This window comes from Chinchilla lanigera, unplaced genomic scaffold, assembly GCF_000276665.1.
Source record: "Chinchilla lanigera isolate Chin_1 unplaced genomic scaffold, ChiLan1.0 scaffold00084, whole genome shotgun sequence".
NCBI lineage: Eukaryota > Metazoa > Chordata > Mammalia > Rodentia > Chinchillidae > Chinchilla > Chinchilla lanigera.
In genome coordinates this window covers 7,411,415-7,430,139 of record NW_004955485.1, presented here as the reverse complement: position 1 = coordinate 7,430,139, position 18,725 = coordinate 7,411,415, and the positions used below count along the sequence as shown (strand labels likewise).

The 18,725-nt window shown below is 50.4% G+C and overlaps 1 protein-coding gene across 3 annotated transcripts in view; it reads left to right on the top strand.

Moving 5' to 3' along the window:
* Window positions 1-18,725, top strand: part of Cnnm2 (cyclin and CBS domain divalent metal cation transport mediator 2) — a gene marked incomplete in the record, with an annotated part of 147,092 nt that overhangs the window by 116,037 nt on the left and 12,330 nt on the right. For 2 of the 3 annotated variants that reach the window (XM_005403817.2, XM_013504078.1), the window contains 4 exon segments: window positions 1,443-1,586; window positions 4,464-4,601; window positions 6,681-6,850; window positions 18,460-18,553. In XM_005403817.2, coding sequence (XP_005403874.2) covers window positions 1,443-1,586; window positions 4,464-4,601; window positions 6,681-6,850; window positions 18,460-18,553 — 546 coding nt within the window. 3 annotated transcript variants of the gene reach the window in all.

The following is an 18,725-nucleotide window of genomic DNA, read 5'->3' as shown; positions in this document are numbered from 1 at the left end:
ACTGTGGACTGTTCTTGCCACTTTTCTGTAAGCCTAAGATTGTTTCTTTAAAGAAAACAAGCCCATTCTTCTATCTTGCACTCCTGAGCGGATCATTTACCCCCGCACGGCTCACTGAATTATGCAGATGTTCAAAGCTGACACCATGTGAAGTGTATTACTTATTATCTTAAAAGTTGCATTCATTAATATCACCACCTACCCCATCAGAAAAGGTCCTTAACTAAAGCTGGGCGTCGTGGCGCATACCTGTAATCCCAGCACTCAGGAGGCTGAGGCAAGATGATTGCTTTGAATTTGAGTTCAAGGCCAGCCTGCAAGACCCTGTCTTAAAAACAAACAAAAAGTCCTTCACCGTTGAGCTGCTGGTGGGTATGAATTTCCAAAAAATTTAAATTTTCTGTTGAAAGCTCAGTTTTTATCATCGGCAGCAAACATAGCCTGTGGTTTTCCTTGACGTGACAGGCTTGTTTTGTTTATTTGCACAATAATATCCACCCAGTACCCAGGTCTAAACAACCATAGTTTATCTATTAGTCATTCTTCCAAGTAAAAATGACATTCAGTGAAAAAAAAAAAGTGGCTTGGGCCTAGGATATAGCCCAACGGCAGAGCACTGGCCTAGCCTGTGGGAGTCTCTGGACTAGGCCTCCTCCCAGCTCAGACTGTCACACAAGTGCCAGAACCTCAGGACAGCTGTCGTGCTTCGGGACACAACGGAAGTGTTCTGTCCTTCCACTGTCCCGTGCTTCTGGCCGTCGTACTGTGCCCTGTCCCCGTGAGGAGGAGCAGAGCACCATGTGCTCGGCCAGTGCTGAGTTCATGCACCAGCTCGGGGGATGAGGCCAACAGCATTTTATGTATTTATTTATTTATTTTTGTCTTTTTGAGACAGGGTCTCGCTATGCAGTTCAGGCTGGACTTCAGCTCACTTCGTAGTCCAGGCTGGCCTCGAACTCACAACGCTCCTCCTGCCTCAGCCTTCCAAGTGCCGGGGTTATAGGCGTGTGCCACCATGCCCAGGCGAGGCCAACAGCATTTTGATATTCCTAGGGAAAGAGTGTGACCTCACTATCCTTAGCGTCCTGAGGCTCCCGGAGGCCCACGCCATACTGCGGGAAGTACTGTGCTCAAGTAAAGTTGCTAAGATGTTACAGAGGAAGAGCTCAGGGAGCCCACAACCACTTCCCTGAGGAAGTGGAGACCTGGGGTACAGGACAGTGTATGAATGACACTCTTCTGGCCCAGCTTTCGTGCTTTCAATGTCCCAGGAAGTTTCCCCATTTGGTTACTGTATTTCCACGCCAGTTTTAAATGCTTCAGTGCATTGGCATCAAGTTTTTGCTACATAAGATTTGCTATTTTTACAGTAATTACATGTAAGACATCACTTGGTAAATCCAGAAAATTACCTCTTAAACTTTGTGTTCTTTCCTCTGAAGGTAAATCTCACCTGGCTATTGTACAGCGGGTAAACAATGAGGGAGAAGGCGATCCGTTTTATGAAGTTCTGGGAATCGTCACCTTAGAAGATGTCATTGAAGAAATCATCAAGTCTGAGATTCTAGATGAAACAGATTTGTACAGTGAGTAGCATTGTCTGGGTGTGACTTCCCCAAACCGCTGCTGTTTCTGTCCTGCTGTCTGAGCCATCTGGCCGTTCTCCTCCAGCGCTGTGTGCTCTTCGTCCTTACACTCAGGGGTGGAGGCTGGTGCCACCTTGCAGTGGGTTGCTGGCCCTTTTGAAGGCAGATCCTGTGACATCAGGTGGCAGTGTTCCTTGGATTTTTGTCTTTTTGAGACAGGGTCTCGCTCTGCAGTTCAGGCTGGCCTTGAGCTCACTTTGTAGCCCAGGCTGGCCTCAAACTTACAATGATACTCCTGCTTCAGCCTCCTGAGTGCTGAGATTACAGGCGTGCACCACCACACCCGCTGGCAGTGTTCTTTTCAAAAGCCAGGTTCTCCTGACAGTTAACCTGCACCTTACATGTCAGAAAAAGGTTTCTTGAATTTCAAACGTATTTTCATTGATGGATTTTTACTAAATTTTCATTTTATACATCTAAGCAAGTTATTTTCAAGTAAATTTGTTTTTCCTTAAGTTTGTACTTAAAAAGCGAGTGGGCTGTGCCACATTGATGGCTGCAGCTGGTGAAATTTCTTGGCTCTGAAACCTGAGGGTCAGGGTGGAGGGGAGGTGCGCAGGCGCAGGCAGTGGGCAGAGGCGCTGGGTGCGACCCCGGCAGGCGGGCCGGCAGGGTACGCGCCAGCACGCTTTTCTGCTGTTCTCTGCTTCTCACCTTCTCTGGGGAGCAGATGGGGATGCGGCGGGGCTCGATGAGGGCAGGAGGAGATGTTGTGGCCAGAGTGGACTTGGTCCCGGGCTGGGTGGGTGCGGGGCTGCATCCCATCTCACTGACGTGCAGACGCCCCGGAAGGCAGCAGCGGAGCCTCCGCCTCCACCCTCAGCCCTGCGCCTCGCCCTGAGCCTCTGAATGCAAAGAGGTGCAAGGTCTGGCGCGAGGGAGCTTCGGGGTAGAGGAGGAGCAGCCAGACTGTGGAACTGGCTCGGGGCGGGCATGGACCACCACGGTGGGCCGGGCACTCAGGATAAAGTGGCTTCCTCAAGGCGCAAGACGCATCCAGTCTCTCAAAGGGAATATTCCTCTTTCCAAGGAGTCTGCCAGCTGCTGTGAAAGAATACTTTACATCTAGCTGAGGATTATCTTCTAAGAAGATACCTTTGTTTTCACATCTGTGCGGAGTTCGTGAAAACCCTCTTTCCCAAGGCCATTTTACCCTCAACACCTGCAGGGAGGCAGAGGCCTCATGATAGAGTGTGGCGATTGGTGTCTGCACTCTTTCTGCCCTACCTCCCGGGCCACTCCAGGGCCCAGTGTGTCTCCGCAGATTTTGTGAGGCCGTGTAAACATTTATGAGATCTTATGTTCTTTGGTTTTATAGAAATAGTAGTTGAACTTCTTTTAAAACTTGATGGGACTGGTTTCCTGTAAAAATTTCACCTCGAGTTTGCTGGTATAAAATGCTGAACCTGTGATTTTGGGGTCGTTCTAGCTAGTTGGTTGGCTGAACCCAGAGTGGTCACACCAGGAACATTCTCAGCCCCCACCCTTTTTTGAGACAGGTCTCTCTCAGTTGCCCAGGCTGGGCTTGAGCTTGTAATCCTCCTGCCTCAGCCTCCTGGAGTGATAGGAGGAAGGCACATGCTACCATGCCCAGGTTATAGTCTTGATCTAGATAGATCAGGACTGATGATGTCTGTTGCCATTAGAAAAGTACGTTAAAGGTTGTGTTGATTTACACTGTCTGGTTCTCAAAAGAATTTGAGATAAAAGTATAAAATACGATTACCTTCTCTCCAGGAAAAGCCTTGTGATCGGTCTGTTTTCCCTGAGCAGAAGGTAAGAGCGCAGTGACTCATGATTCCTGGGGATGAAGCAAGCAGTTGGTGACTTGTCTTGAGGCAGTTTTTCCTTGATCGTTACTTTGTTGAGAGAAATTCTTTTTGTTTTTTTGGGTTTTTTTTTTTGGTTTTTCTCCGGTACCGGGAACCGAACTCACGACCTTGCGCTTGCCAGGCAGGCGCTTTGCCCCGAGCTAAATCCCCAGCCCCTGTTGAGAGAAATTCTTGAAACATGGTTTTGTATGAGATGACTTCTCTGTTAGGGCCTGGCAGCCCACAACCTATGTGTACCTGCTGCCTGTTTTTGAATAACCTGCAAGCTAAGAATGGTTTTTCACATTTTAAATTATTGAAAAAGGTCAAAGGAAGAATAATTACTCTGTGACATGTAAAATTAAACGCGGCTGCGCTTCAGGGTGCAGAAAGACAGCTGCGTTGGAGCACTGCTGCACGGCAGCGTGGACTTGCTGTCACAAGGTGTGTAGGACGCAGGGCCTGTGATGTGGGCCTGTGGGCCTGTGGGCCTGTGGGCCGAGCCTGCGGCCCTTGCTCTGGGTGACCTTCGAGGTGTTGCCTGACCTTGAGCACCCCGAGGTCTGTGTGGTAGTGAAGGGAGCAGATATTATTAGTGCTCCGCGGCTGCGTCCTTGTTTGTTTCTTGAGGGGTTTCGTCTGTTTTGTCTTTCGGCGGGAGGGCGGCTCTGAAGGGCAGGGAATGGCGTCCCTCCTGTGTTGCCCGTGGCAGTCTTCCCTGCAGCGTGGCGACGCGGAGCCTCAGGACACGCTGCTGCCCCTCAGGCCTCACGGCCTGCTGCCGCCTGGGCTTCTGACCCCTCTTCCAGTCCGGGGCGACTGCACCACCTCGGCGAGGCGCTGTCAGCCTCCTGCGGCCCCCTGCTCTCCTGCGGGCAGTGGCCAGGGCGTGTGCGGGCAGCGCAGCCCCGGGGAGAGCCGGGCCTTCCCGCTCGCTTGTCTCTCGCCCACAGGAGCCCCGATCCGCAGCTGCCTTTCCTCACGTTGTTTCTCTCATTCCTCTCAGCCGATAACAGAACGAAAAAGAAAGTGGCCCACCGGGAAAGAAAGCAGGATTTCTCCGCCTTCAAGCAGACAGACAGTGAGATGAAGGTTAAAATCTCCCCGCAGCTCCTCCTGGCCATGCACCGTTTCCTAGCGACAGGCAAGTGCCCTTGTCACGGTTTGCGGTCACTGCGGCCCCAGAGCGTCCTCAGCACACCGACGGGGGCTGGGGGTGGAGACCGGGACGTGGGTGATAAGTAATGCCACTTTTGTGTTTTGTTTTTTGTTTTTTTGTTTTTTTGTTTTGTTTTGTTTTTTTCTCTTTAAATTCTCTCCTCTCCTGTGTTCAGTGTCGGCATGAACCCTCTGAGACATTTACCAGAGGTGGACCAGTAACTTAAAATTGGTCTGAAAGGTAAGGATGAATGTCAGAGCCACACTGCATGTGTACGGTAGGCCAGGCCACCTCCTTGCAGCTAAGCCCTGGGAGAGCTGGCCGGCGAGCAGGCCGGCAGTGCCAACAGACACCAGCTCGTCTGATTGGACAGTTGAGTAATTCTCTCTGCAGTTTGCCTTGAAGAACAGTTGGACATCAGTGGTAATGCAGGTGCTATATTTTGCAAAGGAGAAAAATAGATTTTTAGAGTTAAATCTTTGTCTTTTAAGGTTTCGATGAAATCAGAGTCTCTAAAGACTTTGATGTGGATTTCTTGGTGGGCTCTTCAGACCAGATTCCTAACTTAGGCCCACTTAGCAGGCAAGTGCTCTCATTACCAAAGCCCCACCCCAGCCGGCACTGACTGCTTCTGAGAGGTCAAGGTTGGATGGACTGAGAGACTGGCCACCCCCACCCGCCGTGGCCTGCTAGGGGAAAGGTGAACTCTGCCGGCCTGGGCGAGTGTGAGAAAATCTGAAGGTACCCAGAGCTTTGTAGAAGACGTCTGTTTGCAAGATGTGCAGCTGGTACCTTTCAGCTGCATGTAGTACACATTAAATATTTTGGAAAGGAGGCCGCCAGCAGCCCTGTGACGGAATGCCACCTGCACGTTCAGATCGTGTTTTCAGATGCATGGAAATGCGCACAATACAATACTTGTGACATGGGAAGATGTCCGTGATAAATGTAAGATGGGAAAAATAATGTAGAGGAGTTTGTGTACATTGAGATTACGGCTGTTTGTGTGTGTACACGCACATACACATGCACAGGCAGACATGCTAGGCAAAGCCCTGGAAGGACACTCAGCAAATTGCTCTGGACAGTTATCCAAGCGGTAGGCTTATAGATAATTTTTATATTCTTTATCTTTTTCCTATTTTCCTAATTTTCTGCAACGCATTATCATTATCAAAAAAGCCACAGAAATAAATTCAGAATTTATAGCATTCACACACAGCTAATTAAAAAATGAGATCTTTAACTTGCTTAATATTCTTTTTCTAATTCTGATATTGTTCCTCATCGATTAAGACCCACATATTTGCTAGGCGTGGTGGTGCAGGCTCATAATGCCGGCACTCGGGAGGCTGAGACAGGAAGATTTGGAGTTCAAGGCCAGCCTAGACTACATAATGAGACCCTGCCTTGAGACAGAAACGAAACCAAAACAAAAAGCAATGAAACACTGACTGTTACCCTACTCGGCCTCTGAGAAATCATGAAGTTCAGTTTCAAGAGCGTGCCCTTCAGTCAGTAATTTTGATTTTCAATTTTTAAATAAAGTTTCTACCTTTGTAAGTGCTGATCAGCTTTACTTTTTCGCTGGCAAGCTGGAGTGCATGTTGATGTGTGCACGGCCTGCTTTTCTTCTGAACGTCTCCGCTGGTCCTGGAATTCCTCAGGGCAGCGGAGCGGGAGACGAGCCGCAGAGCCACGCCTGCGCCCGCACCCTGCGCCCAGCCTGGCACCTCCGCTGGCTGTCTGGACAGCGGACCCTTGTGCTGGTGTCGAAGCTGCAGCTGGTCGGTTCCTTCCCGTCAGTCAGCAGTGCAGGATGTTTTTCTGAGGGCGAAACCCCTGGCAGGTTAAAGGGAAAGATGAGAAAGGAGCAGATAGGAGGCGTTAGCATCTTTTAATTTCTCCCAGGTAACCGTCCCCAGTGGACCACCAAGCGCAAGCCTTGTTCATCCGTGTTGGTCACTTTGGTGCCAGGAGTTCTCACTGTGTGGGCACCTTGCTTACTGGTACGAGCCTTTCCGTCCACTTGAGTGTAATGTCAAGTTGTGTTTATGTCTATAGAAGTAGAGGCATTTAGCCCATCCCAGATGTCAGAGAAGATCCTTCTAAGGCTGCTAAAGCACCCCAATGTCATCCAGGAGCTGAAGTATGATGAGAAGAACAAGAAAGCCCCAGAGTTCTACCTCTACCAGCGCAACAAGCCCGTGGACTACTTCGTCCTCATTCTGCAGGTCAGAGGAATCTCTCTGCCGGCCTTGCGCGCCCTGAGCGCCGTCCGTGCATGTGGAGGCCTGGTGCGGGCCAAGGGTCTCCAGGGTTGTTTTGTCCTTAACTTGTTGTGTTGGGGGAGAATTTCATCACTTTGTTTTCACAGGTGTAAAATAACTCCAATACAAAGAATTTATAGTTACTTTACTCCCCACACTAAAAGGCTAAGCATGGCTGCTGAGAGACTGAGTCAAATAAAAAATGGTGAACTAGGTTGTTACTTTTTTTTGGAAGAGTTTGGGGAAGCACCTGTCCCCATCTCAGTCTTGAAATTTATTATCATGGGGTTCCTTGGTTCTCTTTGTATCACCTTTTCTCCTCTCCATCTCTTATTAGGACTTGACTTACACAATGACTAAGAGATATCTTAGTGTGTCTTCCATGAACACCGTCAAGATAATCCATTCATTGCTTTTATCCCTTGCAATCACCCAGACTGGTTGACGGAACCGATAGAAGGTCAGCAGCCGCAGGAGGCTGCGGTGACCGGTTCCTCCGCTCCTGGACGTAGCGCAGCCTATGGGTGGGCGCCGCCCATTCTGAACGCTTGGAAGGGCTTGCGTGCTGGTATCGTACCTGTGCTGCCCTTGGCATGGAGGCCGAGCTGGCACTACGATGAGTTGTATTGGTTTCTTGTGCCTCTCCATAGACAAAGCGTCCTTTTCAGGAAATCTGAGTTTATTTCGGTACAAGAGTATAGGCCCCTTAAGCTTGCTTGTGCGTCCTGGTTGTTACCGAGGGATGAGCTGGAAACCCCTGTGAGAGTATAGTTAGTACCTGAAAGGCCCTGAAATCTACATGGGTCCAGCAAGGCCCTAGTTGCCTAAATGGATTATGAAATTTATTTTTATTTGAACCTGGCCCTTCTCAGGTGTGCAGGCGTCGGAAATGTGCAGTGAGGGCCGGGTCGTGGGCCCCGGGCCTGAGCGCCGGCGTGGTGTCTGCAAAACGGTGTGAGGAGCGCCACTGGCGGAAGACTTCCTTCCTTGAGGCTTCTGTCCAGGGCTCCGGCTCAGGGCCTGAGTCTTCTGCTAACCTTAGCCTTCCTCACTGCTCCCTCTTCTCCGGAGATCCTTGAGCTCAAAACCCCGAGGGCACCGGCGGGGATACATTTCCTTCATTGTAGTCGGGAAGCAACACGTCCACGTTTCCCTGTAAAGTCTAGACGTGACTGCTCCATAACCCTGTAGGAACTCTGAGTGACGTTAAAGACTGTTGTTCAGAAGAATTAGGGGACTGGCGTCATGAATTTTAGCGGTGACGTCAGAAATGACGCGTCTCTCGGTTCTCTTCTTGTGTGGCTGGTGTTCCTGCAGCTGTGGCTCAGTAAGGCTCTGTTGCTAGATCAAAAACGGAGATCTTAAAATAAATTCTATGGAGAGGGACTGTCTCATCTCTGTTCATTCCCAGGTCGTGAACCTGTGAGAGACTTTTAGAAGGCTAGGGCATTTAGGTGTGCACGCCCATCTTGGGAGATCTCTTCGTGTTGAATGCTTACGTGAGTGTGACGGGCGTGCTGAGTCTCGGGGTTTATAACAGCGCGTGCTGGAGGAACTCGCCTGCGCAGGCGCCGAAGCGGTGGGTTTTGGTGCAGTCCTACGCTCGCAGGCCCTTCCCCGAGGTGCCCAGGACTAACAGAATGAGACGTCGCGACGCCCACTCGCAGCCTGGTGTAGCTGCTGTCTTTGGAAAGTGCACTGCACCCTGAAACCTGCAGCTGCAAACGGGGCGGCCAGCGACGGCACATGTGGCCCTGCAGTTCACAAACAAGAGTCAGAGGCGAGCCACGCCGGCTCCCTTTCCCGGCCGGGGCCTCGGAGCCGGTGAGACGCCCTCTGCTTTAGAATCGCTCCTGAAGTCCTTGCTGTTGGCACTGTAACTGCTAGAAACATGGGTTCTCAGTCCAAGGCCCTTCCCATTACACACGCATAAAGAAGCTAAAACTTCCGGTTAACCCAAAAAGCAGATTTTTAAGCCGTAGTGTACGGAGGGAGTGGTAAGGGCGATGAGAAGAACCCAGGGAAGCATGACATAACCTCTGCGGCTCTCCTTGCCTTAAGTAAGTCCACAAAACCTGCATACAGAAGGAGAGAACGCGGAGGAACGTCATCTTGGTGGACAATATTTCTACCATCATAAAAGAACAAGCATACCAGGAAATGTTATATGGTATTTTAAAGTTGCATGGCCAGTAAAATAAAACTAACTGATTTGGAAAAAAATCAAACATAAAAGCCAGAGAAGTATACTTTAAAAAAAAATATGTGACTCATAACAATTGATCATATATTATGTCACAGTGTACATTCTAGTAATTACAAAAAGACAGACATTTCATAAAATCACCTACATAGATTTTAATAAATTAAACTAGGAATAAAATATATATATATAATTTAAAAGTACTAAAAATGGTGATAGATTCTCTTATATAGGTTTATCTGTAAGGCACAGAACAGTGTGTATATGTTCTCATTTGTGTAAAAGAAAAAAGGTGCATTTTCACACAAATATATATATATAAATGAAACTTCCCCGAAATGTTACTCAAGTAACTGGTACTAAGTGTTCCTTCTTCAGAGGAGATTAGAGGGCCAGGAGTGGAAGGAAGAAAAAGCATTTCTTCCTTGTATGGTCTGAATTTCTTAGCATCTCCCACCTATTTAAATAGTCATTTAAAACAGAGTTATTGGTAAAAGAAAAACCCTAAATAGCAACTGAAATAGGGAAAAATACATAGAATATTTTAAAATAGACAATATATCATAAAAGACTATTAATAATGTAAATACTATCTGTACAATGTATCAGAATTTTAAGAAATGTTATTTCTCTAAGTACTTAAATAAAACATGGAGAACTATAATTAGCTCAAAAGAGACCAAAGCAATAAACTCAAAAAGAAAACTAAAAATTGTCATAAAAATAAACTGAAATGAGAAACCCTTTCAAATCACAAATCAAAATTTGATATTTTAAAAGATTAATAATATTGATACATGCTGGGCATGGTAATCCCAGCACTCAGGAGGCTGAGGCAGGAGGATCAGTGTGAGTTTGAAGCCAGTCTGGGCTACATAGTGAGACCATGCCTGAAGAAAAAAAAAAAACAAAAATGTCAATACTCTCTTACTGCAACAATCTTAATCTTATCACAATTATGTGATAAAAGAGAAAAAAATAAAACAAAATTTTTCCTCTCTCTAAAAAGCTGTTGTAACAAAGGATTTAATATGAAAAAATCAAACTTTTAAGACCTGCTAATTTCCATATTATACAAATAGCACAAGGTGAGATGACATGCTAGTCACAAACATTCTTTACGATGAAAATGAGCAGAGTCCTAACACTGGAAGATGAGGGCCATTCTCACTAATAGGGAGTAAGAGGAACAATATACCCAGAGACTTATTCCTGTGACACTGTCTGAATTTAGTTTAAGATGAGAAGCTAGTTAAGGACAACGAAACTAGAATGTGCCACATTACTTAAGAAAGCAGGAAATTGAACATCCAAAGTATAAACAGTAGACAGAGTGATATAACTGCTTATATCCTTAAATTAACAGTCTCCTGTCTACATATGTCATACTTTACAGAGCTATGTAAATATATTTATAGCAAATCTAATAGCCGGGCATGGTGGCGCACGCCTGTAATCCCAGCACTCGGGAGGCTGAGGCAGGAAGATTGTTGTGAGTTTGAGACCAGCCTGGGCTATAAAGTGAGCTCAAGGCCAGCCTGAACTGCACAGAGAGACCCTGTCTCACAAAGACAAAAAACAGGGCTGGGGATATAGCTCAGTGACATAAGCACCTGCCTGGCAAGTGCAAGGTTGTGAGTTTGATCCCCAGTACCACAAAAAAAAAAGAAAAGACAAATAACAACAAAAAAGCAAATCTATTATAAAATAGAAATAGTTCAGGGGTCTAATAGGTAACAAATTGTGGTATGATAACAAGGCATCATTGTGCAATAATTAAAGAGATGGAAAGCATATACAAAAGTGAAAAGTTCGTGCATACACAATAATTATAAGTGCAAAAAATTATTTTCCTAATAAAAAGTAAAAATGTGATCAATCCCTGTATAATGTATACAGGTGGTATTTTACAGTGAACCATTCCTTGGTTCTTCGTGGAGTAAAATGTCCACACAGCAAATGAAGATGTGTGATTGCTCTTTCATGGACAGAACCAGGGAGCGAATTTAGCAAGGACAACAGGGAAGGAGCAGCAGCTCATTGTGCATTTGACAGGAATGCACTTTCCCCTGGAGGTTTTTTTTTCTCTTGTTGACCTCATGCTTCAGCTTAAAAAGATACTCTTTCTATAAAAAAATTTTTTCCAGTGGCCTTATTCATGTTCTTTAAAGCTTCTGATGGGGATTCAAAAGACAATTTTTCCCAAAGAGGGAATTTTTGCTTTGTTCATGTAGCATCTTAGAAGATGTCTTAGTTACTTTCTGGTAACTGTGGTAAAATACCTAACACCCCCAATTTAAAGGGGGTGCTCACAGTTGATAGGGGTTTCAGTCCATAGCTGGCTCCAAGGCAGGGCAGCAGGAGCAGCAGTCAGTGAGCCTTCCTTTCGCTTTTATCCCATCCAGGCTGTAAGACTATTGTAGGCACCCAGGATGGGCCTTGCCATTGGTCGCACTCAGAGCTATGTTAAACTAATCAGTGGACTAATCCAGTTATCCCACCCACATCTGGTTATCACAGCCCTAATCCAGTACCACACACCTATGATTTAGTCACCTTCCAAAAGCCTCACTTATGAGTGCGTGAGGCTTGGGTGGGGGACATCTAGATGCAAGCCATAACATTCTTCCCCTGGCCCCCAAAGGCTCATGGGCATCCTTTAATGCAAAATGTATTTAGTTCACCTCTAACTGTTGCCAAATTCCCAGCAGTTTCAACATTGCTGGAAAGTCCAGATCCAAAGTGTCCTCTGAGATTTAAGGCAAACTGTTAGCTTCAAAGCTCTGTAAAAAGGAAAAGAAAGTTAAATACTTTCTAACATACAATGGCACAAGATAAACATGTCCATTTCAAAAAGTACAAATAGGGAAAAGAAAAGAATGGGACCAAAGCAAGTCTAAAATGCAGCAGGGCAAACATTAAGTCCTATAGTTTTATGTCCGGCATCCAGGTCAATCTGTGGCATGATATAAACTCGAAAGGCTTTGGGTCACTCTGCTCCTATGGGACTGCCGGTGATTGCAGCTCCCATGGCTTCCCTCTTCGGCTGGCTGTGCTCACTTCTTGCAGCTTTCCTCAGATGATCCATGTTCCTGGCTTCTTCAAATTCCTGGGGCCTCCACTGTACCTTCAGCTTCACATTCACAGCTTCACACAGGCCTTCTGAAGTCTGGATGGCAGTCTTCCTGACCTGACAACTCTTCCATTCTGCATGCACGTAAAACCAGTGCCATCTGGATGATGCCAGGGTCCGTCACCAGCTTCCTTGGCTGTGGGAGTTGAGTGCCTGGATAGCTGAGTGCTGTGAATACAATCCTGAGGAACAAATTTCCAGCTCACCCCCACTCTGGAACATGGTGCTCTGTGCCTCTCTTCTCAAAGCAGTCTGTCACCTTTGCAGTTTTGAGGGTGCAAAGGGTGGGGTCCTGCTGGTTCTTGTGATACCCTTAGGCCGTCTTTTCTATTGTCCTGTTCAGAAGTACTTGGCTTTTTATTGTTAACCTTTTCAGCAGCCACATTCCCTGCTCCATCTCTACAGGCCAAAATGTTACTGGGGCTTTCTTTTTGGCCAAACCTTCTAAAAGCAGTCTTCTGGGCCCTTTGCTCTTGATTCTCAATGAGGATCTGGCTAAAAGCCCCTAATAGTAGCCATGCCACAGCCTCAACATTAGACTGCCTTGAAATTTCTTCTACCAGGTTAGTCAGCCCACCACACTTAATCTTCGTCTCCTGCAAAGTCTCTGGACACAAGCAAAATGGAGAGAAGTTTTCTGCCAGAGCATAACACCCATGGTCTGGAGTCCACCTGCCAGGTCAGTCCCTGTTCCCAGCAGAACCTCCTGCACCTGGTCTTTACCAGCTGCATGTCTGTCGGCATTGTGATTTTCTGAGCTCTGACCAGAACTCCCTATCAAGCTTGGCTTACAGCCTTTCAGGGCTGCCTCTCCAGCTGGCATCTCCAAACCTCCCCAACTCTTCCCGCAAGCCAGTTCCAAAGGTTCCTGAACCGTATGGCCAGACAGTAGCACAGCAACAACCCATTTCTCTGGAACGTTTCTGTTTTAGTGACTTTCTTGTTATTCAGACAAAGTATAGTAGCCGACACCCAAAGTTAAAGGAGGTGAGGGTTATTTTGGCTCACAGTTTGTAGAGGTTTCAACCCATAGCTGGCTGGCTCCAGGGCGGGGAAGCCGAGCAGAAGAGACAATTTATGGCGCGGCAAGCAGGAGGCAGCAATCAGGGAGCTTTCTTTCCCCTTTTTATTCCATCCTAGCTACAAGCCTGTTGGTTAGTCCCACCCACACCCAGCATGGGCCTTCGCATTATCCATACTCAGAGTTATGCTAAGCCAGAGGACCAATCAATCCAGTTATTGTGCACCCATGATCCAGTATCACACACCCACGACCCAGCCACCTCCCCCAAAGCCCCACTTATGAGTGTATGAGGCTTTGAGGGGGACATGGAAATATAGGCCACAGTAGAAGTCTTACGGCCCTTGACAGTGAACTGTCAATACCAAATTTTCTGCTGGGGTAGTTCTGACATTCCTGTAATCCCAGCACTTGGGAGGTTGAGGCAAGAGGATCTCCGTGAGTTTGAGGTCAGCCTGGGCTACATAGTGAGTTCAAGCCAACCTGAACTACACATAGCAAAACCCTGTCTCAAAAAACCAAAAAGAAAAACAAAACAAAAACCCACAAATGTTCTTACAGGAAAATGTTTTGAGTGTCAGGTCTTTATGCCCCAGTGTGACAGTGGATCTGTAGTTGTGAGTGCAGGTAATACGCCCATTTTAAAAAAAATTACTTGGACTCTCAGCTGTGACCCTATTTTAAAAAATTATATTGAATAAATAATATCTGTAAGTATAAAACTGGGTGTTGGCTCCTTTTGCTTAGAACTCTTATTCATGACTAGAAAGCAAAGCCAATTTGCTAATTATTTAATTCTAACTGTAAATAAATGTACAAAATAAATGCAAAGCCACGATACTGTTTGGCTCGACTGTGACTAGGTGCTGTAGCACTTCTTCACCTGGGCATCTGCGTTCGGGGTGACTGGCTCCTCCTTCCCTGGGCGGAGTCGGAGCTACTTTGACAGTCAGTGCGGTGTGCAGACAGTTACTTTGTCTCCACCCGGGGAGCTGAGTTACTTCATGTGAAGTCTTCTAGCTCAGCTTCCTCACACTTTCGTGGGCCCCAGACGCCCTGGGGATCTTGTTCACTGCAGATCCCGGTCCTGACTCAGTTAATCTCGCACAGATGGAAACGCTGCCTTTCTCAGAAGCCCCAGTTGTTTAGGTGGCAAGGCTCAGCCCGACGACTGGAGCCGCACCACGTGGCTCGGGTGACTGCCGGCCCAGGGCAGCGGTGGCGCTGACCTCTAGTGGTCGCAGCTGGTCAGAAGGTGGTCAGTGCAGGTAGTATAAATCAATTTTTGACCACTGAAATCTGAAAGCGGGGAAACATTCATGAAGCGAGCTGGCAGAGTCTGCCAGATGGAAGGCCACGGCAGGAGCGGGCAGGTGGCCGCACAAGGCCCGCACAGGCGGCGGCGCCTCCTTTGCCGGGCTGCCGGCAAACATCCGAGGTTGGTGCCCCTGGCATTTGGTTGCCTCCTTCTAGCGCCCAGCCACTCTGTATGCTTTGTGACGGTGCCGAGGAAGGGAGAAGGACGACGCAGGAAGAGCTCGGCTTGAGCGTGAGCAGGAGGCGGCGCGCGCACGCGGCCCGAGGCGGGGAGGGAGGCTGCGCGCAGCGGCCAGCTGTGCCGTGCCGGCCCTGCCCCCCAGGCCGACCTCCCCCACGCTCAGCCAGATGCTGACCAGCTCCTTCAGGGGTGTCTGGGGTCCTCGGTGCTCTCCTTCCTCCTTTGCCTCATGCGATATGATAGCGCGGGTTTATGAATATTTCAAAAGCAAAATGACACGTGGTGCCTTGCTTATACGGGAGCAGTTATCTGAGAGGGCGTGATTGATCTGAGCTGGGGCCGTACCCGCTCGGCCGGCCCTGATGGCTACGCTGGTGGTATTATTTGAGAATGATCTCTCGGGGGCCTGTGGGTGCACACCAGTGAGTAGCAGATGTGTTTATTGATGTCTTGCTCCTAAAACTTACCTGCCAGAAGAGCTTAGCTCCTATGGAGAGGGCCGTGTGGCGGGGCAGTTCTTAAGCCTTTTGTGATTGTAAAACCAGAGAACGTTAACACTGAAAGAACTGCAGGGGTCCTTTAATCGGTTGTGATTTTATAAGTGGAATAAGGTTAATCTAGTGCAGTAGCTCCTAAGTGACAGGAGTTTTCACCAGAGTTCTACCAAAATGAAAAAAAAAAGTCAGCTGCAGTGGGTTTTCCACAAAGCTGTATATGTATTCAGTTTGAAAACTTGTCCTGAAATTATTTATGTTTTTGAAATTTGGGGGTTTAAAAATACCTGGTCTTTCATGAAATGATGGTGTCAGTCAGTAGCGCAGCGCACACCCGGCAGCCCGTGTCTGCCCCAGTGCTGGGAGCGGAGTGTTTTGCTCAGTTCTTAAAGCCCCGCCTGGGACCCACGGATGTAAGGTGTCCACCTGGAGCCTGTGGCTCTTGCATGCCCGGGTCCTCTCGACGCTGAGCTGGCTCCGGCCTGGTGTTATGAACTGTTCTGCAGCTGTCCGTGTCTGATTAGCAGCCCGAAGCCTCCGTGCTGTCACAGGGGTCTCCTGAGAGTCCGGGACACTCGGTTTCCAGAGCTGGGGCCACTATTCACAGACAGCCTGGGAGCCCTGGCCCCAAGCTTTGCTGCTCGCAGAAATCACCGGGAGAGCTTTATAACCCAAGGCCCAGCCCATACCCTGCCAGTTAACTCAGAAGGCCTGGGAGTGGGCCCCTGCTGGATCCCGCAGGGAATCTTTGTCCTGGGTTCCTGCAGCTAGTCCGCCGCAGGGAGCTTCTTTCCCGGAGGCAGACACGGGGCTGCTGGCCTGTCCCCTCTGCTGGTGATGCCTGCTGTGCTGCTCCAGCGTGTCAGGAAAGAGCTGGTGCAAGCTGACACCTACGTGCAGAGACCACACGCAGGGCCCCGTGGCTTGTGGGATTATCCACCAGACCGAGCGCAGATGGAGTGGCTGGGGCTCTGCAGCATTTGTTTGTCTGCATGGAAGTGGAAGCAGGGAGTCCCGCAGGCACAGGGAGACGACGGGCCGCGGGGCCAGCGCGTCCAGAGAGCCCACCGGAGCGCCGCTCAGACCGAGGCAGAGCGAAGCGGGAGGGCTAGAGAAGCCGGGCGCCATGTGCCCTCCACCTCGTCCGCCTCCCCTCCCTCTCCAGGGGATCCCGCCCCGCGCGGGGACCCAGAGCGTCCTCGTCCTCGCGCCCACAGGCCCCCGCACCCCTCCCGCTCGGACCTGCGCAGCTGCTCTTCCAAGCTGGAAGCACCTGGAGCCGCCTCTCTCGGGGTGTGCCTCGCTGCCTCGCAGTGCTCTGCCTGCCAGGAGCACCGGCCTGCGCCGATTCCCGCGCCGATTCCCTCCCCGGAGCGCGTCACCATCCCTCCCCCCGCCCTCACCGCCTGGCACCTCCGGACCACGTCCTCCTGGAGCGGGCTCGCTGCCCAGCGCCTGCCCGCTCAGCCCGTTGCTTCGGGAGCTCCCACGAGGCCTCCAGGTGCGCCCTCCCCTGCACGCCCGCCTGTGGGCCTTCCTCCCGGCGGTGCTGCAGACCCAGCCACCCGTCGACTTCCCTTCCTGCGTGGACAGGGCTTTGGGCAAGGACCGGAAGTACGTGCGTTGGTCTGGACTCCTGCTTCTTGCTCTTTGCTCATGGGCGTGGTGCACTGGTTCTCAGTGCTGCCCTCGACCCGCTACTCAGCGCTCAAGGGCAAGGCCTGTCTCCTCACCAGCTCGGCCTCCCCTGCAGGCCCCTGCCTGCATGGCAGGGTGTTCAGCACCTGCTTGTGTGCAGGTTGATTTAAAATTCTGTGGCGCTGCATGCCTGTAATCCCAGCATTTGGGAGGCTGAGGCAGGAGAACTGCAATTTTGAGTCCTACCTGGGCAATTTAGTAGACCCTGTCTCAAAATAAAAAGGGCTGAGGATGCACCTATGTGAGAACGTAATTATGTGAGAGGGCCTGGATTCAGTCCCCAGGAGCGCCTAGTGAGGAGACAGATGGGAGGGACCCCTGAGGATGGAGCGCTGGCTGGCTTGTGCCAGGCCAGTTCAGTACCTAGCACCACAAGACAAGCAAGCAGCCCCCACATTTTAAGATCCTTTCTTATAGCAAGAGAATGAAGACCAGTATTTCCACAGAGAGAAGGGAAACCTGAGAGAAGAATTTGCGAAAGTCTTCCACAATCGGGAGTTTGATACGTGGGCTGACCTCCCAGGGGCTGACCGGCGTAGCAGCGTTGCGTCGGTGCTGGGTAGTACGCGGAGCGCAGCGTGTGGGGTGAGAGCGCGCTCTCTGGCCACCGAGTCTCTCTGGGCCCCTCTCCCCGTTAGAGGGTGCTGTTTGTGTCTGCGTCGTAGAGTTGGGTGCACTTGGTGAATGCATACACTCTGAAGCGTTGCTCCATTTCAGCAAGCCATGGCCGCCTGCGAGGGAGGCGCCACGGGCCGCCCTTTGGGCGAGGTGGCTGTGGGCAGCCTGAGCAGGAGCTGCCCCAGCCCGCGGCGAGGCCCTTGCGAAAGCCCAGGGAGCGCCTGCTGCACACCTTCCCTGGGCCGATCACGAAGACCGTGGGGCCACCGGGGTGGACCAGGCGGGGTCTGTCCCAGGACTGGCGGCGTGGGGAGAGGGTGCGGGATGAGAAAGGGAAGAGGGGTGCGGGCTGGGCGGAGGCGCAGAGGCCGGTTTGAGGGAAGGAGCCTTTCTCAGGCGCTTTTCCAGGACGTCGAGGGGAGTCTTACGGGCAGGTGCACCCGGGCATCTGGGCAAGGCCCTGGCCGCCTGGCAGCTGGCACTAGGTCAGAGCGCTGTGATCAGGACACCGGAGTGAGCTGTGTACCCAAGCCGGTGCATCCTTCTGGGGCGTGTGGTCATGCTGACCTTTGACCCTGGCTCTGCCCCAGCCCAGACTCCGAGGGCAGCGGGGCAGCAGCTCCCGGCGCAGCTCCTGCTGGCGCTGGAGCCACATCTTTCTATTAGGAGGCCACTTGGAGCCGCCTCGGGCTAAGGGTACTGGGAAACACTGAGTGGGCACGCAGGTACTACCCATCAGGCTTTGCAGGCCCGTCTGCATGTCCAGCCAAATCCAGTGCTCCTCATTAGGGCTGATTAACCCGCTGCGTGGGGAAGGAACTTAGACAGAACCCCGGAGAACCGTGTTCCTAGGGAGCGGGGAAATGGACCGTGCAAGCCGGCTGAAAGCGCCCCTTTTCTTCCCTCAGGGGAAGGTGGAAGTGGAGGCTGGGAAGGAAGGCATGAAGTTTGAAGCGAGCGCGTTCTCCTACTACGGCGTGATGGCCCTCACGGCGTCTCCAGGTGAGTGTGCAGCGTCCAGAGAGCCAGGCCCCGGTGCGGCCGGCTCGCGGTCTCCGCGCTGACCCCGCTGCGTGCTGTCCGGCGCCTTCGGGGCTGTGTACCCTCGACTCCGAAGCTGCGCGGGCGCGGAGAGTGCGCCTTCGTGGGCTTGCGCAGGCTGAGCGGGCCGTGC